We start from the raw sequence: 25,312 nt of genomic DNA on the forward strand, positions 1-25,312 counted from the left end.
AATGCCATTGTGTTCTTGAGGGAAATAGATTTCCAGAACGAAACATGCTACTTGGAAGCATTTATCTTTTGTGTATGTGTGGAAAAAGGAAAAAATATACATATTATAAACCCAAAAGATGGTTTGGCCGAGAGAGCTTTGGCTTTGGAGACCTCAAGGAAGAAAAAGGAGTTGACAGTAGAAGAAGAGTTGGTTTTTATATACTGACTTTCTCTACCAGTTAAGGGAGACTCAAAACAGCTCCCTTCCCCTCCCCACAACAGACACCCTGTGAGGAAGGTGGGGCGGAGAGAGCTGTGACTAGCCGAAGGTCACCCAGCTGGCTTTGTGTGGAAGAGTGGGGAAACAAATCCAGTTCACCAGATTAACTTCCGCCGCTCACGTGGAGGAGCGGGGAATCAAACCCGGTTCTCCAGATCAGAGTCCACCGCTGCAAACCACCGCTCTTAACCACTACACCATGCTGGCTCCCAGTATTGGGGAAGGGAACCTTGAGAAACTCTTACTCCCTATTTTCCCTGGGAAAGCCCACAGCTAACAAGTTGGCGGCCAGAATATTTGATTGATAAAACGCCTTTTCTCCTGCAGACTTTTGTCTATGGAGAAGCAGCCATGATGAGGCTGCCCTCTGGAAATGGTGTGGTCATGCAGATTTACCCCACATCACGGCACAGGGGACACGCCATCTCCAGGCGACTGAGAGGGTAGTTCTGAAAATAAGCAAAGCAAAGAACTGGCAAAAATGAAGAAGAAAAGAAAAGGAAGAAGCAAAGAAATGTGAAGAAATGTAATACTCTTCATTAGGTTATTTGTAGTGGGGTTTTTTTTGGGGGGGGGGGTTCAGCGCATAGTTGTGGTCAGGGCCTCTTCTGAGAAAATAATAAGGTTTTAGAGCCACCTACTGGAGTTAGTATAAAAGTGCACGACTATTAAGTCAAGAGTTTTGTGGGCTGGGGAAGTTTGCCCCGGTCATCAGTGACAGAGACCGGAGTCTCTCCTCTCTCAGAAATCATTCTGGGAGTTACATTATAAAGCGGTTGCTTCTTCTTAACACCCTTTCCCTCTCAGTTATTGTATCCTTCCGGTTTCAATAGCTGCTGCAGAGTTTTGTCTCTTTTGATAAAAGAACAGGTTAACTAAAGCTTTCAGAAATTAACTTGCTTCGTGAGACAGGATCGACGCCTTGGGCACTTGTGTTTAGCAGAGTTCCCACACTTTTTTTTTTAGAGCAGGGGCCCTGCGACGATTTACGCTTAAAGGAGCCAAACAATGTCATAATTCAGAGCCAGAGGTCGACAGAGAGACAGGATAAGAAAGCCTGTTTTTTGCAGAACTGAAAATGTTCAATTTAGCATAACTGGTAATGGACATGTTGGCCGATACGTTTCCACAGCCCAAACACTGGTTGTTGTGAGTAGGAAGCGGCGTACATGAGGCCTCACAATAAATATACACAGGAGCACCCAGTGCAGTTGTTTTAGTGCGCTGTCATAGATCTGTGTGTGGTTCGCACTTGCCAGCTGTTCACCTGCCATTTCCCTTTCTGTAAAGCGTCTCTAAGAAGACCTTTAGTCCCATCAAAAAACTTTGCCTGCTATTCCCTTCGCATATTGGTTATTCTATCTGATGGAGGGGAGCGTTGGCTCTCAAAATTTTGTTGGTCTGTAAGGTGCTACTGGACTTGAATCTAGCTGGTTATTCTAGCGCCCCACCTATTTTTCCAGTGTATCTTAACTTAAAGATTTGCTTTTCTTTTCCGAAGAGCCATATTTGATTCCATACTGTGCCCAGTTTTGGTTCACCAGCGTGGTGTAGTGGTTAAAAGCAGTGGTTTGGAGCGGTGGACTCTAATCGGGAGAACCAGGTTTGATTCCCCCACTCCTCCGCATGAGCTGCAGACGCTAATCTGATGAACAGGGTTGGTTTCTCCACTCCTACACATGAAGCCAGCTGGGTGACCTTGGGCTAGTCACAGCTCTCTCAGAGCTCTCTCAGCCCCAACTACCTTACAGGGTGTCTGTTGTGGGGAGGGGAAGGGAAGGTGATTGTAAGCCAGTTTGATTCTTCCTTAAGTGGTAGAGAAAGTCGACATATAAAACCAACTCCTCCTCCTCCTCCATTGGTTGTAGACCCCAGTTTTTGAGCATGCCTAAGAAAACAATTGTCTGTAATGCAGTTTCGTTTCTAGGTGAACCAATCTTGTTTGTTAAGAACATTTGTAAAGGCCTCAGCTGATCACAACTTAGGATGTCCTCTTGAGTGCATTAGAAAAGAGTAGGAGTCCAGTAACACCTTAAAACCTAACAACATTTCTGGCAGGGTATGAGCTTTTCAGCTCATTCCTGAAAGGAATGCCTGCACCGGGCTTAGGAGGCAACTCAATGGTGTTGCCTCCTATGGAGGTTTTGGCACTGCCGAAACCTCCACCCGGTGCCAAAAACCTAAAAGGTGGCATATCTCTACAATAAAAAAAGGGGCGTTCCTGAGCCAAAATGGCTCAAGAGGCCGACTAACATCAGCCCCACCACCTGGCCAGAGCCAGAACGCCCCGGGAATGCCTCCCGGGACGCTGGAGCGCCGCTGCGGCCTGTGCCAGCAGCTGGAGACGGGCAGCTGGGCCTGCACACCGGCGCTGGAGCCACTAACACCAGCGTGTGCCTTCCGGGCGCTGGTGGGGTGGGCCCTTGCACTGGCAAAGGCCTTCGTCGGCCTCCTAAGGCCTTTGGGTCGGGCCGGTGGCGCATTTCAGGAATGGGCTATTAGTGAGTCACAGTTCATTCTTCAGATACAGCTAGAATGCAGTCTTGAGTGCATGATGCTCTTGAATACATTATGGATAATGTTCCTCTTAAATTCTTATTAGAACCTAGCTAGGATTTATTCCAGGCTCCTGAGGGGCAGCTCTAGAAAAAGTAGTTTGGAGTTGGAAAGGCTTAGTGAAGGCTATTATTAGGGGAGCAAAGATCTTGTTGCATACATTTCATGCTATTTACCATGATGTCTAAATACAGTTGTCTGGGCCAACTGGAGTTTGTTGTTTCCCCACAAACTGGGATTCTAAACCTTGGTTTATTCCCAGTTTAGAACTTCCATTTGTCAGGGGAGGGGGAGACATGAAGTTCAATTCACACTGGCACCTGTTTTTAGATTTCTCAGTGAATTGGAAACATGCTCAGTGGCTTATCCACAGTTATGTAATTCTTTTTCCTTGGCATTTTACCAGCTTTTTGGTGATTAAGGCAGTATATTTGGGACAACTTTGGGGAGTTATATCTCAGGGCTTGAATTTTACACTCTTTGATTTGGCCATGTATAATGCTTTTTTAATTTGTTATCCACCTGAGTCTTTGAGATGAGGTGGATTATATATTTAAAATATTTTCAGCAGTGCCAGAAAGGCTCAAAATGCAAGGGGGAAAAACCATGTAGACGGACAAAATTGCCTCATACCGAGTGAGACTATTGAGACATCTAGCCAGTATTAGGGTTGCCAACTCCAGTTTGGGAAATTTCTGGAGATTTGGGGGTAGGGTGGGGTTTGGGAGGGGAGGGGTCTCAGTAGGGTTGCCAGGTCCCTCTTTGTCACCGGCGGCAATTTTTTTGGGTGGAGCCTGAGGAGGGTGGGGTTTGGAGAGGGGAAGGACTTCAATGCCCTAGAGTCCAGTTGCCAAAGCAGCCATTTTCTCCAGGTGAACTAATCTCTATCGGCTGGAGATCATTTGTAATAGCAGGATATCTCCAGCTTGTACCTGGAGGTTGGCAACCCTAGGTCTCAGCAGGGTTTACTGCCACAGAGTCCATCCTTTAAAGCTGCCATTTCCTCCAGGTCAACCATACTGAGTATTGTCTACTCTACTTGGATGTGGCTCTCTGGAGTTTGGGCAGAGATGGTTTTCACAGCATTTGCTCCCTGAGATCCTTTATGTAGAAATGCTAGGGACTGAACTTGAGATCTTCTGTCATGGGGCTATGGCTTCTCTCTTCCACTTATGCTGGACTGAGGCATCCAGATGGTGGGGTACCTTCCCATGGTCCACATTGTTCAGGCACTTCTGAGTGCTATCCAGCTTTTCTGCTTACATAAGTTGTTGTTTATGATTGATTCAATGATTCCCAGTGCTTACAATATGGGGCTTGGATCTTATGACTGCAGTCCCTTTGTACTCTGCTGTAAAGCACACTTCATCTGCTGCTAGGACTTCCTTTTGCACCACATCAGTGATTTTCAACGGGCCCTTTTGTGAGTGGAAGTGCCAGCGGCAGAAGAACTGTGTTCCACAGTGGAGGCTGTCCAATATGTGCGGAATACAGTCATAGGATCCAAGCTTTGGCTAGATTCTCCTTCTGCACTTGGCTTCATAATGACTGCCTCCATGGAATTACCATTCACCTCTGCTTCTGAAAACTGAGAGAAAAGTCAAGCCATGTGTATTATGTCCTTAGGTTGTAAATGTAAAAAAAAATGTTGTGTTTGAATACATCTGTCACCCCATTGGCAGACCTGTAAAGAAATTGTTTGTGGGTTTTTTTTCAGTCAATTGCCTGTACAGTTCATATTAAGGAAAGGTTTGTGAATTTACAGAGGGCATTAACAATCTTCTGTTTGTCACACAGCATGTTTTCCAACATGTTTCTTGAAGGAAATATATATATATATTCACTGCATAAGAACAAAGAAAAACAGCTTTGGGATCAGTCCAGGAAATATTCAGCAAATCTCTACCCTGTGAACATATGAATCAGCTTATTCTGAGCCAGACCACTGGTTCATCTCGCTCAGTAGTGTTTACTACAGCTTTCCAAGGTCTCAGGTAGAAGACATTCCCAGTCCTACTACCTGAGATTCTTGTATAAACTGGACATTCCAGATACTGAATCTGTGGGACTTTTGTATACAACGTATCTGCTGTACCATTTGAGTTCTGGAGAACACAAAAAGCTTGTGTCATTTAGATTGGTCTTGATAAACAGGATGATAAGGGTTTTTGTTTTGGGGTTTTTCTTGGGAAACAGCACAGCTATGCAGGACCTCTTTTTACTCATTCGTTATTTATTTTAGATATTTTCTTCTCATGCCACAGCTGGATGGTTTTTGGGGTGGCATCAAATCCGAATGACAAGCAATCATGAAGAAAACAGAATGAGCACTGAGTTAAGGCCAGCCCCTACACGATAAGACTCCTCTACCCTTTACTATAGTTGTGGCTAATTTGACCTCATGTCTGTGCTTGGAACAGAAGACTTTCTAGAAACACCTAAATAAATATTACTATAGGAAAATCGCATCGGTTATTGTGTGCTTATTGCCACTTGTTGCAATTCTGTTTTTCAGATATATTACAGAGTAGTAAGAGACATTGAACCTGGGGAAGAACTCCTTCTGTTCATGAAGACCGAAGACTATTCGCATGAAACAATGGCTCCAGACATTCATGGTCAGCAATTTCTTATGGCACTTAACACATTTTACACCCGAACTTCCCTAATATTCAATGCTTAACTCCTTGCATTTGTGGAGGCCTATTGAGAACAATGACCAATTTGCCTTACAGAGGAGCGTCAGTATCGGTGCGAAGACTGTGATCAGCTGTTTGAGTCCAAGGCAGAACTGGTGGACCATCAGAAATTCCCATGCAGCACACCTCACTCAGCATTTTCTATGGTAGAAGAGGAATTTCAGCCAAAGCTTGACAAGGAGAATGATCTCCATGATATGCAAGACATCCAAGAGTGCAAAGAGTGTGATCAAGTGTTCTCGGATGTACAAAGGTAGGAATCAGGCGTTTTAAAATGAAAGCAACTATGCAGAGATTGTCAGATTTCTGAAATGTTTTCAACATCTGGACTAATTTAGGCAAATATCAAAAGCCACAGAGTGAGCTTGAGAAACTGCTTTATACATTGGTTCATCTATCTCAATATTGTTCATTCTGATTCATGGTAGGACCCCCCCCCCCCCCAGGATCTCAGGTACAGAAAGGCATGACTTGAGTCCAGAAGACTCCTACACATGAATCCAGCTTGGTGACCTTGGGCTAGTCACACTCTCTCAGCCCCACCTACCTCACAGGTGTCTGTTGTGGGGAGGGGAAGGGAAGGTGATTGTAAGTCGGTTTGATTCTTCCTTAAGTGGTAGAGAAAGTCGGCATATAAAAACCAACTCTTCTTCTTTTTCTTCTTCTTCACTGGAAAACATCGTTGGTCTTTAAGAGGCTACTGGATTTGAATTTTGCTTTTCTACTGCAGACCAACACAGCTACCCACTTGAAAATTATCTTCAGGTAGAAAAAGATCTTTTCCAGCACCTGTCACCTGAGATTCTTTAACAGGTGATTTCAGGAACCTGAGAACTGCATGCAAAACATGGGTTCTACCCCTGAGCTTTGGCCTTGTCCCACTAGCAGGCAGAGTAAAATTTCCAGTGATAAGGAAGAGAAGATGTAGTTTGCTGCAAGGCTCATTCCCCCGACATACCACAAACAAAATAAATTGTGTCTTATGTGTGTGTGTGTGTGTGTGTGTGTGTGTGTGTGTGTGTGTATTTGGACTAATGTGGTACATTAGTGTTTTAATTTTTTTTTAGAATAGATACTGCTCTGTACATTCATCTTATGAATTAATTTGTGTTCTTTTGGGGGGAAAACTGTAGTTCATGCATGATTTGGTCCTTCACATGGAATTACAGTAATCTTGATAGAATTATGGTCTTGTGGCCCCTCCCCCTCCCCACCCCCCCTCACCATACATGAAAGGGCTTGGCTCATGAGGCTTCTCCTTATTAACAGAACCATTTCGTCCAAGGCCAAGTATTCCCGTATGTATACGCATAGGCTGGAAGCAAAGGGAAGCAATTTCTTGGACGCATCTTGAAAACAATCCTGTGAAAAGTGAAGCCCCGCCCTTCCTTGTTAGAATCGTGGGAACTAGGACACAATGCTGGGAATTAGGACATTAAGATGCTTCTCTTGCATTAAAATGTAGCACTCATGATAAGGATTATAACTGCCAGCCCCATCCGACCTGCCTCCATGCATGGAAAGTTCCTTTGTGGGCAGAACTGACAAATTTTATGCAGAAGGTATCAGATCTCATAGATAGAAAACATGTGTTTACTTCTTGTTCACACATAAACAGTGAGTACAAAGGCATGATAACACATGCATAGATTTTATAGAGTTTTTGAATTTCTGAAAAGGGCTTTTATTACCTGGTATCAAAACTTTAACTCCTTACTTGACAATAGTGTAAAAAAGGACCTCCAAATGAGAGCCTAGGTGCTACATGGGTATCTCTTTGCTTGCCTGACTGATAGCATAAGACCATCACCCAAAGCCAAAATGTGTTTTCTTAGAAATTATCCTTTTTAACATACCTTATCCAGCCCCTGGCCCCATCAGCTCCCAGAGATCAGCTGACCATATGGCTTGTAATGTGAAGCTCTTGTAGGTCAGCTGATTGCCAGCCTTAGTACTATGGTGCTTCATTAGGTCAACTGCCCACAGGGCAATATCACAACTGCAGAATAGTCCATAAATACATGAACACACGAAAGCTGCCTTCTACTGAATCAGACCCTTGGTCTATCAAAGTCAGTATTGTCTACTCAGACTGGCAGCAGCTCTCCAAGGTCTCAGGCAGAGGTCTTTCACATCACCTACTTGCCTAGTCCCTTTAACTGGAGATGCCGAGGATTAAACCTGGGACCTTCTGCATGCTAGAGTAGAGGCTGTACTACTGAACCACAGCCTCTCCCCTAAAAAAAATAGTTTAGGCTAGTAGTGATGGGCAGGGACAGGGATGGTTTTTAGGTTTAGCTGTGATCCTTATCTAAAATACTTAACGTGCATGTAAATGTAAGGATGATAGGTGTGAGAGGAAGTGCAGATTTAAAAAATGAACTTTGTCTATACAAGCGACAGCAGCTGTCCAGACTCTGAGTCAGAGAAACATCACATCACCTTCTCCCTGACCCTTTAAGTGGAGATGCCAGGGACTGAACCTGGGAACCTGTCTGCAAAACATCCTCTGCCACTGAACTATGGCCCCTACCCTGATTAGGTGCAGACTCAGAAATTGAACTTTGGGTCCAAGAAATGCCCCCTGCAAGAAAAACACAACCCTTGAGGGAAGATGTCTGGACTTTACCCAATGGATGGGCAGCAACTGCTTTTCTTGAGCTGAAAACTCATCCTCTGGGAAGACCTTAAAGGGTATTAAAGGCATGAAGTAAAGTCCAAAAAAAAATCAGATGAAGAGAAATCATAAATTGTTTTGCTGGAGTGAGAGAGAAAAGGTAGAAAATAATACCCAAGGCAGCCTGGCTGAACAACATTTAAATTATTTAAAAGCCTATGACCGGAACAGTTGAAGGCAGAAGAATATAGCAATATATATCCCAAAAAAGCTGAGAGATGGATGCTGAGATTGCTGGCATATCTGCATGCTTATGAGCATGTCTAATTAATAGAAACCCACTCCCTAAAGAATTTCTTTAAATCTGCATGGAGGAATAACAGTGAAAGCAACAGTAAATTTGACATGAAATATTAGGAAAGAAAACAACAGTCATATTAACTAAGATGAGAAACATGACTCATTGCTAAATGCAATAGTGACAGATAAATCTTTGAAGAGATTCAAAAGAAATAAATCGCACTCTCTTGGGTTTATAGAACAGTCAGTGGATAGAACATAGCTAAGAACAACCATATCCCAATAGATTGGTAGATGTTAGTGGTGGTGAAGATACCAAATCAAGCATCTTCACTTTTTCACGTCGTTGAAAAGGTGTATTGGCTGTGTTCACTCATGGTGTAGCAGCAGCACACACCTAAAGACGTTCTCTCTCTCCGGAGAGCTGCTTTTGTCAACCATCTTTGAGAGTGGGAAGTCTTTGTATCCAATCCAATAGCAATAAAACAAACTAAAGAGCTGCAAGTATTAAAGAACTAGCAGCAGATTAAAAACAAGGATAAAGAAGAAGAGGTGGTTTTTATACTCCACTTTTCTCTACCTTTAAGGAGTCTCAAAGTTACAATGGCCTTCCCTTCCTCTCCCCATAACAGGCACTTTGTGAAGTTGGTGGGGCTGAGAGAATTCAGAGAGAACTGTGACTAGCCCAAGGTCACCCAGCAGGCTTCATGTGTAGGAGTGAGGAAACAAACTCAATTCACCAGATTAGAGTCTGCTGCTCATGTGGAGGAGTGGGGAATCAAACCCAGTTCTCCAGATTAGAGTCTGCCTCTCAAACACTACACCAAGCAGGTTCTCAAGAATCCCTCCTGCTAAAAAATAATTACTAGTCATTAGATATCCAGTGTGGATTTGTTTGAACAGGGGTTTTCTTCAAGAACACTGGAAAAATGTAAATTAAAAAACTTTCCCATAACTATCCAGCCCTTAGAGACAATATAGATAAGTAAAAGGAATGCATGTATTATGAATGTTGGTTTAATTCTAATCTACCTCCTCTCCTTACTCCCCCTTATGAAGCCTGCTGGGTGACCTTGGGCCAGTCACAGTTCCCTCTCAGCCTATGGGGTAGGCAATGGCAAACTACCTCCCAACGTCTCTTGCCTTGAAAACCCAACGGGGTCACCATAAACTGTGACTTGACGGCACTTTCCCACCACCGCCGCCTCTCTAATTTAAGGAAGAAATAAATTGTTGCAAAAGTATTCTTTCTAAAACAATTAGGTTGTTTCATATATAAAATAATTTCTTGTTGCACCCTTGGAATTTTCAGCCTTTCTTGTGACTCTTGTGAATGTTCTAGTGCATCTCCCATATTATAATCTGTGCAAAAAATAAATGGGAAGTATACATTTTCTGTCCTACCTTTCTTTCATCACAAAACTCAAGGTGGCAGCCCCAAGACTCCCAGAAAGTCTCCCGCCAAAGCACTGGCCAGGCCACACCTTCAGCAAGTTGTCTACATTTCGGGCTCACTGTACACAAACAGTAACACCTAGGGACCCCCTTCCCACCTAAGAAATACTCTATGTGGGGCATGAATAACACTGTCACCTTCTAAATAGAGACTTTAGGGGAGGGGCTATGGCTCTGTTTGTAGAGCATCTGCTAGGCATGCAGAAGGTCCCAGGTTCAATCCCCGGCATCTCCAGTTAAAGAGACTAGGCGAGTAGGTGATGTGAAAGACCTCCACCTGAGACCCTGGAGAGTAGACAATACTGACTTTGATGGACCAAGGGTCTGATTCAGTATAAGGCAGCTTCATGTGTTCAGATACGTATTCACTGTTATTCAGTAAAGATACATTTACAACAACATTACATTCCTAGGATTTAACTAATTAAATATTTTATTTATTTTATAATGACTGTGGCTCTGTTAATAACATCTGTTTTCCTCACTATTTCTTGAGAACAGCAGGAGAAATCTCTGATATGCCCTAACTCCTTTATGTATCTTTATAGCTTAGAAAAGCACATGCTGTCCCACACTGAAGAAAGAGAGTACAAGTGTGACCAGTGTCCCAAAGCCTTTAACTGGAAGTCCAACTTGATACGCCACCAGATGTCACATGACAGTGGGAAGCACTACGAATGTGAAAATTGTGCCAAGGTACAGTGAATTTGTAGGGTGCCTGGGATTTTTTTGTTGCATGTTTCATAAGAATTAAATTTAACACAGGCTTTAACACCAAAACACATGATCAGTACCCTCCCATGATGTATTAGTTGCAGGGCTGTACCACTTCATGCCAAAGGTAGAGGACTGAATATCTGAAGGTTTTTTTACACACAAAAATAACTCTGAACATACAACACTAGATATCCAAGAAAATTCTAGAATGTCCTCTGTGACATGCTTCTTTGGAATGTGCAGGGAAATTTTTTTTTGAATGTGAGGGAACATTCAAGAGTTAGGCCCACCATACCTACAGTCTAAGGTGGTACATTCCAGCGATGGATACATCACAGGGGGCTTCTGATGGTGGTATCTGGTTCTCAGAGTTTGGGAGAAGGGCAGATTGTATATTGTGCATGTATGAGAACATGCTGATGCAACAGAATCCAAAGTGCATTATGCTTTCTTTATGAGATGGTTTCAGTGCCATAATTGAAGCATGGGAGTGATCCATTTGTAGGAGATTATATCAGTTTGCCTTGGGAAATACTATTTATTTTGGTAGTATTTTGATATTTGCATATAATTTTTTTCTTGCTGAGATTGATTCCATAAAGGTTATCAAAGCCCTTGAAATTATAGATGAGGTGAGGAAAATTCCCTAGGGGCCATATTGTCATGACCCAAGATGGCTACCACTTTGTTTCATGCTCAAGGGAGTTGCAGCAGTCCAGAGATGAGAATGACTGCACACACACACACACACACACACACACAAACATACACACCATAGCTATAAGAGGTCAAGGATGAGCTGTGAGTAAAGAATGTAGGTAAAAACTCCTGAGTATTAACTGTGCAGGGCCATAGTTTAGCACTGGAACCCAAAATCAGGCATGAATAACTGATGTCAGAAAGCAGTAAGAAAGATAGTGTGTCGCTTCGGTCAGCTTGACTGGAGTGATATTGAAGCATAAACAATAAAAGTAACAATATTGTCTAAATACAACACTTGTCCTTTCAATGAGAAAAGCAGGCAAAAATGTTCCTTAAATAAGTAATGAAACAAATATCCTTGTTAGAAGATGGTTATTCTCAGGACAGCTCTTAGTATAATGGCTGTAAATTCTACATTTTCTTTTCTGTGTTGTAGAGTAGATTATATACTTCTACTCTACAAATGTAAACCCATTTGCGAGTTGGTTGACATTATGGCATCTTCCAAACCCCCATGAGTTGTAATTTGGTGATGGTGTGGAGTATTTGTTACAACAGGTTCCCAGCACCTTACTTCTATGAATAAAGTTTCTGGGGTTCTTTGGTCGGTATCCATGACACTTAAATGGATCTGATGCTGTTTCCACTTACAATCAAAGAAGAAGGAAAACCTCTTGTCCTTTCCCCCAATTTTGCCCATCTTAGTTCCTGTATAGTCTTATGAAATTGCTGTTCCCCCCCCCCCAACCCCCTTGTATGCATCAAAGTTTCTTGTTTAATCAGTACTCATTTCCTAGCAGGTTTTCACGGACCCCAGCAACCTCCAGAGGCATATACGTTCGCAGCATGTTGGGGCTCGTGCACACGCTTGTCCAGAGTGTGGCAAAACATTTGCCACTTCTTCAGGCCTCAAACAGCACAAACATATCCACAGCAGTGTCAAGCCTTTTATATGTAAGTCTCTTGCTTAACCACTCAGCTTCTGTGTCTTTTCTGTTTTCAAGCAAGAAGCACACTCAGATAAGCATGCTCTCTCTGAAAGATTAAATCTCCCATTGAAATCAAAGGGTCTAAAAAGCTTTGGCTTCATGGGGCCTGGGACCGGAAGAGCCAGCCATTGTGTTTGTGCAAGATCAGGACCCTGGCAGGCCATTTACTTATCCTTTATCAATCTCTGTTGTATGTGACTTTGCTCAAGAAGCATTGGAAGACTCGTCTAGGAGGTATAATTTTGGACTCCAACCTACCAATTCACAAGCAGTATAATTTCAAGTTTTAACACAACGTCTTCACCCCCCAAAGCAAATATGATCTTTAGTGTTCCCTAAAGAAATGTAGAGACGATTTAGCTTATCACTCTAGTACTGTGGGGCCCTTGGCATGATGGAATTTATTTGGTATCTCCCTGGTGCTTTTCGGGGGGCCAAGTGGGAAGTTAAAATGGCCCAGGACAAGCCAGGCTGAATAACTAGGGTTGCCAGCTCTGGATTGGGAATTACCTGGAGATTTTAGAGGTGGATCCTGAGGAGGGCGGGGTTTGGAGAGGGGAGGGACTTCAATGCCATAGAGTCCACCTGCCAAAGTGCCCATTTTCCCCAGGGGAACTGGAGAATCAGCTGGAGATCAGTTGTAATAGCGGGAGATCTCCAGCCACCACCTCGAGGTTGGCAACCCTAGGAATAACCCTTCCCACTCAGTCCAGACCCGGCCGGTGATGCCAATAGTGACTGTCAACTCACTCTTGTTGGTACTACTGACCAGGTCTTAGCTGAATGGCCCTTGCAGCACTGATAGAGCTACTGGGGCTTTGCTCTGCATGCTTCTGGCCTCCAGTGGCCCTCCAAGGAAGAACATTTTCCCTCTTAAATAGCCAGTCTGCTCCTGATACCTTTTGTTCCCTGCAACGGGAACCTTTAAAGTAGCCCACTGTTGTGAATGCAATGGCTGTTCCTGTGTTACATAATAGTGGAGTAGTGGTCATGTCCTATTTGGCTTGAATGACTAGAAGCTTACCGTTTCATGCGCTGGATCAGATGTAATCAGGTTTTTGGCACTTTGTAAACGAGCTTCACCCTGATCTAGATGGCCCAGGCTAGCCCAATCGCATCAGATCTCACAAGCTAAGCAGGGTCAGCCCTAGTTAGTACTTGGATGGGAGCCCACCAAGGAAGTCCATGGTCTCTACACAGAGGCAGGCAATGGCAAACTACCTCTGTCTCTTCCCTTGACAACCCTATGAGGTTGCCATAGGCTGTGACTTGAGAGCACTTTCCACCACAAACGAGCCTCAGGATCACACACTTCTTCCTCTCACTCACTGCAATTCAACTCCCCTTTCTGTTTTGATGCAAACTGTTGTTTGCTGATTCACATGTAATGTCAAACTATGACTTGTTGCAACAGTTAGGGAATCTCAGTGCATAAGGAAGGAGAGAGTGTGCGAGCCAGAGGCTCGCTCCAGGAACAACAAACTATGGCATTATCTAAGCCAATATGTATATGTGTGTGCATAAGTACATAAAAAACCATGTGTACATAAAATCCACACTCTTGTCACACATTTCAGTTTTGTTCCTCACTGTAGCTGACCCTTCCACAGAGCTCAGAGTGGCATACGTGGTTCCCTTTTGCCCATTTTAACCTCACAACAACCCTGTGAGATACATTAGGCTGAGAAAGTGTGACTGACCCTAGGTCTCCTAGTGAGCTCCCCAGAAGTATGGGGATTAAAACTAAAATCTCCCAGCTCCTTGCTCTACACTCTAACCACTACACCACACTGGCATTCATTGTGTGGTAACTGGCTTCTACACAGTAAAAACTTTAAGCATGAAGGCATGAAGTTGAGCCCTCACCACAGGAATGTCATTTTTGGTTCCACTGTAGACCAGCTTTTAGAGGAGAGCTCTCTGGTATTTCTCCCTGCATGTTTCATGACAGAAGCCTCTGGGTATCTGAGGCTCCATGGGCAGTTCTGGAAATACTTTCATAACCTCATTTTATATTGTGTGCTCTGGCAAGCTTCCCCTAGCCCAGGTCTAATTATGCTTTGAACCTTTTGTAAGTTTATTTTTTTTTCTTAATGTAGCCCCAGGAAGAAAAGAAGAGCTACTGGTGGATGTGACTAATAAAGTGTAAGAAGATTCCACCGAAATGAGCTTCCCTTTAGCAAACCGCTGGAAAACCTGGCATCTTTCCAGATCATTGCTAATTTCCAAACAGGGCTCGAAAATCTTCCAAAGGAAGAGGGATTCTTTATACATAAACACAACCTGAAATCCTTCTTGACCTAATCATAATAGAGTGTTTCATTAGCTGTCCTCCTTCAGAATTAAGGTCATAGAAGTCCTTATCACATACCATCTTCTATCCTAATTAGATGTCCAGAAATGAATTATAGGCAGCATTTATATCCTACACATCCTACCAAAATTTATCTCCATTGCAACTCATAATTCTATACTGTTATATCTAAAATATTAGATATAACATTTTAAAAGGTAAAAGGTAAAGGTCCCCTGTGCAAGCACCGGGTCACTCCTGACCCATGGGGTGACATCACATCCCGACGTTTTCTAGGCAGACTGTGTTTACGGGGTGGTTTGCCAGTGCCTTCCCCAGTCATCTTCCCTTTACCCCCAGCAAGCTGGGTACTCATTTGACCGACCTCGGAAGGATGGAAGGCTGAGTCAACCTTGAGCCGGCTACCTGAAACCAACTTCCGTTAGGATTGAACTCAGGTCATGAGCAGAGCTTTTGACTGCAGTACTGCAGCTTACCACTCTGCGCCACAGGGCTCTTATAACATTTTAACTGTGTGTATATAATGTAATGACCATAGAATATCCATCAAAACCTTAAAACTGACAAGCTAACAGTAGCAACCGTAGAGCAACCTCTATATGAAAGTAAAAACAATTCAATATTTTACTCCGTGAAAACGTAGTGATAAAAAGGTGAGGGGAGTTGCTGAGATTGTGCTGCCCCTTTTATCCGAATCTAGTCTTCAGGCAGACCTATGGAGTCAAATAAGTTACAGAGGAGAGGACTAGTCAAATTGCCACCTTCCTCATGATACAAATGAGCCTCCAGTTGTGATTATTGTGTTTGCTTTCCCCTTTCTCATTAAAATTCTTTGCTGGTCACAAAACGGCAGCTGTTGCCTCATCACTTAGCACGAGCAGCTATACTTCCCAATGTGAGATTGCCACTGTGGGATTGTATCATCGCAACCGCAGAATGGGCTGTGTTGCTGGAATTTTAAATGAGCGAAGGAAGAAGTCAAAAGGAGGAGCCTATATCTGACATGTGTGTCTTCCACATGTGTGTGTGAAGGGGAGAGGCTGTGGCTGTCTGAGGTTCACACCCCTGCACCATTATGACATGAAAATTTTTTGATTTTACCCTTGCGTTCAGGTCTCCTGTTCCATCTGGTCGTTCTAAACTTTTCCACATGTGTGGGGTGGCCAGTAATTCTGATGGAGGAATTCCTAACTCACAATTATTATTCTGTCAGACGATCCTTGTTTTTGTCTCAATGTCTTTTTCTTAGTCTCTTATTTCAGATAAATGTTTTGCACCATCTAAAGGACCGCATGCTTATTGTTTGCTTGTTTATATATTTATTTCAATGTTGTAACTATATTTTATTTGTTGATGTGAGAGAAATTCCCATAAAGAAGTTAATTTACACTGTAATGAACTTGAGGTAAAGATGGCTGTGACGCTGATGGAGCTGGCATGGCATGGAATGTTCAGTCGTTCTGGGAATTAAACCGCTTGCAGTCCTACTTCTGTGAGGTAGATGAACATTGTCAGTTTAGGATTAAAATATCACACAAGGGAAAGAGGAGGACTAGAACGAAGTCCTGGGACATAGGTAGGGTTGCCAACCACCAGGTGGTGGCAGAAGATCTGCTATTACAACTGATCCCCAGCCGATAGAGATCAGTTCCCCTGGAGAAAATGGCCACTTGGCAATTGGATTCTATGGCATTGAAGTCCCTCCCCCTCCCCAAACCCCGCCCTCCTCAGGCTCTGCCCCAAAAACCTCCCATTGATGGCAAAGAGGGACCTGGCAACCCTAGACATAGGAACAGAGAACCAAGATGCAAGAAAGCTAAAGTAAGGGTTGGCAGAGAAGGGGTGATTGGGAAGCAAGTCAAGAAGGGCTCAATAGGAGATTGGGCCTCTGAATAAACTTCACAGTGGTTGTGATCAGAACGATCTGTATACTTTGGGTGGAGGGAAAGATGCACATTCAAGGACTTGGATAAGAGCCAGAATCGCAACACAAGAAAAACGAGTAGTATCTTAAAAAGAAGAAAGTCTAGAAAATGAAACATAGTGGAGACACAGGCTTGAAGAAAGCTGGTGCCCATAGAGAAAACAGGATTTGGCAGAAAGGAAGCTGTGGGGGAGGGGTGCAAGAGAAATTTGCAAGGCTGGGTACTGTGTTCAAGGGAGAAAAGGGGACCTTTAATAGATGTATTATGTACACCCTGGTAAGTATATAAGATTGCCAACCTCCAGGTGGTGGCTGGAGATCTCCCACGATCTCTCCAGGTGATAGAGATCAGTTCCCCTGGAGAAAATGGCTGCTCCCCTCTCCAAACGCCGCCCTCCTCAGACTCCAGCCCCAAAATCTCCAGGTATTTTCCAACCCGGAGCTGGCAACCCTATATATGACCAATAGTTTCATTTTCCGTTGTCACAGCAGTGTTGTGATCTGGCAATCTGTGGAGACAATAATGAGGGCTCAAAAGGCAATGAGAGGGAATGGAGAATAAACTAAATGTCCCATCCAGACTGACTACAGGTTTCTAGAAGCATCTAAAAAGTCCATCTGCTATCTGCAGCAGACTAATCATTCCTGTTGCTGCCGAAGCTAGATCTTAGGATTACCCATGTCTTCCCCCATCGCAATCCTGAATGAGAGCATGAGGATCATGAAATGCTGATAAATTGTTTTTAAAAATGTCCCAAGTACTCTTTCCAGGGAAATCTCTAATTAAAATTCAATGAATTGGGTCACTCCGAGATTCACTGTGCCCCTTCCCCCTTGGTCTGCTATATGGAGGTCCTTGAGTACCCTTTATTGTGGAAAGGTGGAATGAAAATGAAAACAAATGTCTACGGGTCCTCTCTCTCCTTTCTCTCATCCCCAAGATCATAGTTACCATCAGTAATAATTAAATATCCAAAACTTTAACCCATATCCAGTATAACCCAATGTATTGATTAATCTGGTCAACAGTCTCTGTCCAAATTTTTAAACAGTTGTAAAAACGAATATGTGGAATGCAAGTGTAAAGAGGCTTCAGACACTGCAAGAAGCAAAAAAAAAGGATGCGCGGTTGACCCACATATCTGTTTTTTGTTGCAGCTGTAGGGGAAATCTTCCCTCTGTTGCAAAAAGCCCCCTTCCCTGCCGCTTCCATAATTCATTGATGTCACTCCAAAGGAGTTCAGGTCACTTTTAATCCTTCCTAATTCCATGCCTTGCCCCTCCTGTTCTGATAACAAGCTAAACAGCATGTTGTGGTTTTCCTTATTATGCATGTCCTTATATTGAATACAGAAACGGCTTCTCAAAGCAATACCAGCTAAAAGGATTTTAAGCTGGCTATGTTGCACAACTAGGCCGCGGGTCCCAGACACACAGCATGAAGGTGTGGGGTCAAACAGGAAGCCCATTTAATGGAGAGAGGGGCTGGCCTGCAATTTCATATCAGCCCATGGGGACTTGTGGTTCAGGCTCTTGAGAACTGATGATCAGCTTCCTGTAGCTTTCGAATTAACTTCCTCACTATACAGGAACATACACTATACATTCATCAAGGGAGCAGTCGAACGAATCTGTGTAAGCCTCCAGTCTCAATAATATAGCAACATGATTTTTAATGGCTTAAAAGAATCCCTCTGAGGCCCATGGGCCTGCCCTTGGAATGGTTGATGTTTTTTTTATTTATTTGTGCTTAGGCTTATTTAAAGCTAGCGAAAAACATAATTAACCGGACGCAGTTACGAGCATCCTTTTAATGAATTGTTTTTCCTCTGCACAATATCACAGAGTGGTCTTTTTTAAAAATGTTTGTGAAAATAAAATAATTAGCAAACAATAGCTTCCAGACATATAGGGACCATTTGTATGCTGCCGCTCTGGTTTCACCTTTTAAAAAGAAAATTCAGATGTTCTGCCCCTCTTTTAAAAATTAAATCACATGGGGAAAAAATGCTTCTCTGCTTTCTTTTATTAATTTGTGCAGGCAAAACCCAAAGTGCAACTGTGGTTTTTGAAAGGCAGAGGGTGATGGACAGAGGGGGGAAAACCTTTGGACAATTATCAATAATTGCCATGTAATTACAGAACAAAAGAATTTGAGGATCACATGTCAGGGTAGGATTTTCGGAGCGCTTGTGGCTGGGGTAGAGGGTCACCTCGAGCAGAGATATCTGGTTCCCAGCAAAAAGGCCACACACCACGCTGTACCTTCCCCGTCTGTTTATGGCAACTGTCTCTCGTTACAGTACGCTGCCCTAGCTTGGGAGAAAACTCACCAACACCATCTCACCAACACAAAGGTAATTACACACTGCCTGCCTTCATAAAACCTCCAGCTTACCCAAATAGAAACCACATGCTGGAACAGAAGAGACGGGGAATGTATTAAAAAATACCACTTAATGATTTGTTTAATAAGCAGAAAAATATGCAAACTTTTCACTCTGAGCTAATTTCTTACTGAACATCTGAGGGTTTAAAAACATTGTGGGCGGGTTGGTAGCGGAACAGGTCAGGGACCAATACGAAGGTGCTCTGGGTCAAAATAGTTACAAAAGTCTAGCGGCGAGGAAACAAAAGTTCTGGTTTGGAAACCTGAAATAGAAGGTAAGAGTGTAGAATATAGATCCTTATTAAAATGCCGGGGGGATAATGCCACATTAAATACCTGTTGCTTTAATAGGTCAACCCCTCCATATGCTTGGCTTAAAGCAAAAGCTTGCATGGAATTCGAAATAATATAGAATCAAAGGGACTGATAGGGCTGGGCTGGGGTTATGAATATAGGAAATTGTCTTACAGCCAATCAGACCAGCAGAACATTCAGCCCAGCTTTGCCTACTCAGATTGGCAGAATCATTACAAGGTCTTAGCCAGAGAAAGATCTTCCCCAGCCTTGCTATTTGAGATCCTCTTTGTTTAGGGTTGCCAGCTCCAGGTTGGGAAGTATCTGGAGATTTTGGAGGTGGAGCCAGAGGACGGCCGTGTTTGGGGATGGAAAGGACTTCAATGGGTTACAGTGCCATAGAGTCCACCTTCTAAAACGGCCATTTTTTCCCCAGGTGAAGTGATCTCTGTCGCCTGGAGATCACTTGTAATAGTGGGAGATGTCCAGCCACCACCTGGAGGATGGCAACCCTATCTTCATTAGAGCAGTCCGATTTTTGAAATACCCCCCACCCATCCCAGGGCCACCTCCTTCACTATACGCCCTCTCATGCCATGTCTATGCCAGTCTGCAAATGGAGTTTGTAGGCTTCACAACCATTCAGTCTCTGCCATCCATTTCACGACTTTTCTCCAACCCTGTCCCACCTACTTGCACAACAGCGTGGGCATTTCTCTTTAAATCCCCAGGAATGCGTCCCAGCCCGGCCTAGTCCTGTTTTAGTTTCAGCAATGCAACTGCAGCACGTGCCTGCAGATCATTCCGTAAACCAGCCGAGAACTTTGCTTTGCTTTAGGCGCTTGAATTAATGCCATAAAAATCAATTGCGAGTATGCTTCTGAAAGTTCAGAGGACTGTTGATAGAAGGAGACCATTTGCATAAAGTATGCAGCGCATTAGGCACGGAAAGAAAGAAACGTTCCAAATTAAATTTACTGATCCAGCCATTTAGTTTCGACAAGATTCCCCCCTGATTTGAATGTGGCCCCAAATAAAAGGAAAATTTGCCATGCTTAGATGAATCCAATCCTGCTTGTATTCTCATGTGGGCAAGGTTTTTTTTTATTTTATTTTATTTTTTAGCCAGAGCATTCCTTGTGAATGAAAGATGCAGTACAGGAACATCAGCTAATATAGGGTGATAGCATTCTTCCTGCATTGTACAGCTCTTTGGCTTTTATCCAGTCCTGCAAATGCTTTTCTTGCTGTTGTCTAACAGATATCAGGGAAGCAGCCCACGTGATCCACGCCAGGTGGAATCGGGGCCCTCTCAAACAATGGATGTCTTTGTTGTTGTGATGGGAACGGACAGCTACAGGGGTAAACATTTGAGACATGACAACAAGCAGGCAGGTTTCTCAAGGGTACGCTTTTTAAGAGCAGGAAGGTTAGCATCGGCAGTGGTGCGAGTGGAAGTCAGAGGACGTGATTACAGTTCATGGGAACCAAAAGTGCAGGATGGGATACATTCAATTCAGTTTCCTTTACGGGCTTAAAATAGATCCATTGTAAATTATGTCAGTCTGTCTGAAACCATGAAAATAATTGTTAAGAAGGTCTTGGAATTCACAATGTGCATTGTTGTGCGGCTTTGATGTGCGAAGGGCGAGAACCTATGATAAAAGACGAACCAAGCAAAAGTTAAGTTGTTGAAACAGACAAAGCTGGGGTTTTTTTTAAAGGTAATTGGGTAATATTGGTTAACACTGATTTTGAGGAAATTCTCAAGTAATCAAAGCTAAGTGGGAAGCTGCCAAAGATGGACACTCAATTGTGCGCTCAGTGCCAGCTGTGCCAGCTGTAGTAATTAGCATAGCAAATGTCTCCCTTGATCACAGTGTAGAGAACCGCGTTGCCTTATTTCTGAGTGGTTCAGTACTGTGTCACGGTTATATTTTGATAACAGTACAGGTACCCTCCATCTGAGTTGCTTTCTGTTCAGGCATTCATAGACAAGAGCAACAAATGAAGTCAACCACGTGGTCATTTTACCAATGAACGCAGAAGTGTTTCTTGCACTTTCCTGTTTTTGTTCTGTAATTACAGCTTGTTTTTAATCAGGGTTTCTGCACATCAGAGCTCAATGATGTAAGAATCCTGGAGTTGTGCAAAAGATTCACACGGGCACCTGAGCTTTCTGTGTCCTTTCCCAGACAACAGCAGTGATCATCACCATTACAAGCACCATACTGCTTAAAAAAGAGAGTTGTGATTGGCAGCTTTGGGGGCTCTTGAATCAAAAAAAGGACATCATAAACATGTCAGGTGCATGCACATGTGTTGTGATAGTTTTTGCTGGCCAGAGCACATAAGCACTGGAGGCTGTAAAATATTATGAAAATTAAAACGTTTCTATGCCAATGTTGATTTTTATAGGTAATAAATGTGGGGATTTTCTCATTCTGTTGTCTCAATGCCGAATTGGATTCTGAGGGTGGCTTTTTACATGCTTTCTGAACTCAGATTAATGTTATTGGGTCTCTTGAATAGGCATCAGTCTTAACCGGTGGTTCTAGGAATTAAATCCCAGTGGCACTTGTTTTTTTTTAGTAAACTTGTTCAGGATGGAGCTATTTTTAATGTAAAGTATAAGATATTTCAGATAATTCAGTTTAAAGCAGAAGGGTGGGATCAAAGGTGGTGGGGGAAGGGGAAAAGAAAAATAAGCATAAATCCTGAGATTTGTTGTTGTTGTTGTTGTTGTTTACACACAGGTGAGGTCTGCCATAAATCCTATACTCAGTTTTCAAACCTTTGCCGTCATAAGCGTATGCATGCTGATTGCAGAACCCAAATCAAGTGCAAAGACTGTGGACAAATGTTCAGCACTACGTCTTCCTTAAATAAACACAGGAGATTTTGTGAGGGCAAGAACCATTTTGCGGCAGGAGGATTTTTTGGCCAAGGCATATCACTTCCTGGAACCCCAGCTATGGATAAATCTTCCATGGTTAATATGAATCATGCAAATCCGGGCCTTGCTGACTATTTTGGTACCAATAGGCATCCTGCTGGTCTTACCTTTCCAACAGCTCCTGGATTTTCTTTTAGCTTCCCTGGCCTGTTTCCTGCAGGCTTGTACCACAGGCCACCTTTGATACCTGCTAGTTCTCCTGTCAAAGGACTTCCAAGCACAGACCAAACAATCAAAAGTCAAAGTCCCCTCCTGACACATCCTCAGTCACTGCCAGCTACCCAGGATATTTTGAAGGCACTAAATAAGCACCCACCTAACCTAGGTGAGAATAAGCCAGAGGAGCTTCAACCAGAGAGGTCCTCCGAAGAGAGGCCACATGAAAAGATCAGTGACCAATCAGAGAGTAGTGACCTTGATGATGTCAGTACCCCCAGTGGGAGTGACCTGGAGACCACCTCTGGCTCTGATCTGGAAAGTGACATTGAAAGTGATAAAGAGAAATGTAAAGAAAATGGTAAAATGTTCAAAGACAAAGTAAACTCTCTTCAGAATTTGGCTTCCGTAAATAATAAGAAAGAATACAGCAATCATTCCATCTTCTCACCATCTTTAGAGGAGCAAACTGCGGTGTCAGGGGCTGTGAATGATTCTATAAAGGCCATAGCCTCTATTGCTGAAAAATACTTTGGTTCTACAGGACTTGTGGGTCTACAAGACAAAAAAGTCGGAGCCTTACCTTACCCTTCCATGTTTCCCCTCCCATTTTTTCCAGCATTCTCTCAGTCAATGTACCCATTTCCTGATAGAGACTTGAGACCGTTACCTTTGAAAATGGAACCCCAATCGCCAGGCGAAGTAAAGAAGATCATAAAGGGAAACTCCGAGTCTCCCTTTGACCTCACCACTAAACGTAAGGAGGAGAAACCACTTACTCCTGTCACCTCAAAACCAGCAACTCAACCAGCGACCAGCCAAGACCAGCCTCTAGATTTGAGTATGGGCAGCAGGAGCCGAGCCAGTGGTACAAAACAGACTGAGCCTCGGAAAAACCACATATTTGGAGGAAAGAAGGGAGATGACCTTGAACTGAGGAAGTCATCAGACATATCTTTACAGCATGCAAGGCCTACACCTTTCTTTATGGATCCCATTTACAGGTAATACCGGAATAAAGAACTGTGAAGTCAAATAAGTACTTTCAAATGTACAGACAACCCAACTGGACCATAAAAGGTGGCCTATGATTTTCAGTCATGTATTGTAATAAAATTGCACAATACTTGAAATTTGAATTAATGCAGCTCAGGCACTGAAAATTTATAAAACATTTTATCCTCTTAATACAAATTAACTATGTACCTTTGAAGCCATTTTCCCTTCAGAGGGAAAAAAAAGAATGTATTTTAAAAATTGGCAGTCAAATTCGGCTTTTGTTTGCAAACTAGGAACGTCGATCTCCACTGCAATCAAAGGTGTTTCACCCAAGAACTCAAAACACGTTGTACCATAGCAACACAATGTGGAACTCAAGGGTAAAAATTCTGCCTTTATTTACAATAGACTAATCTGCTGAATTGTTTTTAGTAACTGGAAGGGGTTGTACCATTCTGCCGAGCAGAGTGTTAAGCTGGTGTCAGAGGTACTTGCATGGAAAACCTTATTTCATTGATTAGATTTGTACATCACCCTTCCTCCAAGAAGTTCAGGGTACCATACATGGTTCCTCCTCCCTGTTTTGTCATCACGACTACTCTGTGGTATAGGTTAGGCTGAGAGATAATGGCCTGTATCCAACCACATTCTGAAAATTTAAGAGCTCTTGAATTTTCTTAAGAGGAGGCCGCCATTTTTGCTGCAGATCCCTCTACTATTTTGTTTCTTTAAAAAAAAATTTTTTATTAAAAAATGTTAACCATTATATACACATAGACTTACACATGCATACCGTCTTGTCATTTTTCAGGGAGATCAGCAACTAATTGCCTTTACAAACGTATTCATATAAGCCATACGTTAAATTTAACCATATGGTGGACTACTCTAAATTGCTTATATTATTTAAACATCTTGCTTTTTAACTATACCAATCTTCTAATTAACCAAGTCTTTATGTTATAAAGTTATAAACAATATCTAATATTACTACAGTATCTAATATTATTACACTTAATTATGTTTATCATCCCTACTTTAGCTTAACTGTAGATAATTCCTGCACTTTTCACTACCTGCTGCCCCCTACTATTTTGTTTCTGATGGTCATCTGACCCCAATAAGAACAAAATTCCAGAGGGCTAAATGGCTATAGTGTGAGGGGATAAAACGGCAAAAAATGCTTCCCCTTTATAAGAAAAGGGCCCAAAAGTTTCCCTAACTATATATTTGCATATAGGGTAGTGACTGGCCCAAGATCAACCAATGATCCTTATGGCAGAGTGAGGATTAGAAGCTGAATTCCCCTAGTCCTGGACTAGCATTACATCACATTGGTTAGTGCAATGCTTTAACAGATCCAACTGATATTTGTCAGATTCAGAAGTCATGAACACACCATTGGTTCTTCATAATGAGAAAGAACCAGAAAGTCCTCAGTTGAAGGCTTCCTGGTTTAGACCTAACTATTGTCAAGTCTGCACTGGATGCTTTGTCAAAATATGGTTTATTGATTTCATACACACCAGGATTCTAAACCTTGAGCAGATCACAGTCTTAGAATATCTTGTTGTAAGAAAGAAAGAAACCACAGTTTGCTGAAGTGAACGATTCAGATGACGCAATAAGTTGTGATTAATTCTAACTAGGATGCCTTCAGTCTTGGTGCACAGTGTGCAAGGAAGGGGGATTGCAGACTTCCAAGATGTATTTGGTTGTCTGAATGCAGCAAATGTAATAGATTAATAAATCCAAAGAGGAATGTGGGATCCTTTCTACAATGTGAGTGTTTTCCTGGTGGATGTTCCTGTTTTTTTGGGTGGTTTTAAAAAAATTACTAATTGTGGAAAATATCTTAATTAACAGACCTTGATTGCTACCCTCATTTGGAATATTTTCTCTACCAAACTGTCATTTACAATTTATCTGCATCCCCTGTTCTCCATTAATACATCTGAGGGCATGAAAGAAAGAGCTAATTGCA

General features: G+C 42.7%; 1 protein-coding gene across 12 annotated transcripts in view; it reads left to right on the forward strand.

Moving 5' to 3' along the window:
• MECOM (MDS1 and EVI1 complex locus) overlaps window positions 1–25,312 on the forward strand; it is a 337,790-nt gene that overhangs the window by 268,622 nt on the left and 43,856 nt on the right. For 2 of the 12 annotated variants that reach the window (XM_056849692.1, XM_056849690.1), the window contains 7 exons: window positions 5,333–5,435; window positions 5,553–5,769; window positions 10,437–10,584; window positions 12,105–12,261; window positions 18,838–18,891; window positions 21,974–23,333; window positions 23,622–23,708. In XM_056849692.1, coding sequence (XP_056705670.1) covers window positions 5,387–5,435; window positions 5,553–5,769; window positions 10,437–10,584; window positions 12,105–12,261; window positions 18,838–18,891; window positions 21,974–23,333; window positions 23,622–23,708 — 2,072 coding nt within the window. In that variant the 5' untranslated portion in view covers window positions 5,333–5,386. The remainder of the gene's footprint in view (window positions 1–5,332; window positions 5,436–5,552; window positions 5,770–10,436; window positions 10,585–12,104; window positions 12,262–18,837; window positions 18,892–21,973; window positions 23,334–23,621; window positions 23,709–25,312) is intronic. The other 10 variants (XM_056849693.1, XM_056849694.1, XM_056849697.1 and 7 more) reach the window with 7 other exon arrangements.

The sequence above is a fragment of the Euleptes europaea genome, chromosome 5, assembly GCF_029931775.1.
Source record: "Euleptes europaea isolate rEulEur1 chromosome 5, rEulEur1.hap1, whole genome shotgun sequence".
NCBI classification, from domain to species: Eukaryota; Metazoa; Chordata; class Lepidosauria; order Squamata; family Sphaerodactylidae; genus Euleptes; species Euleptes europaea.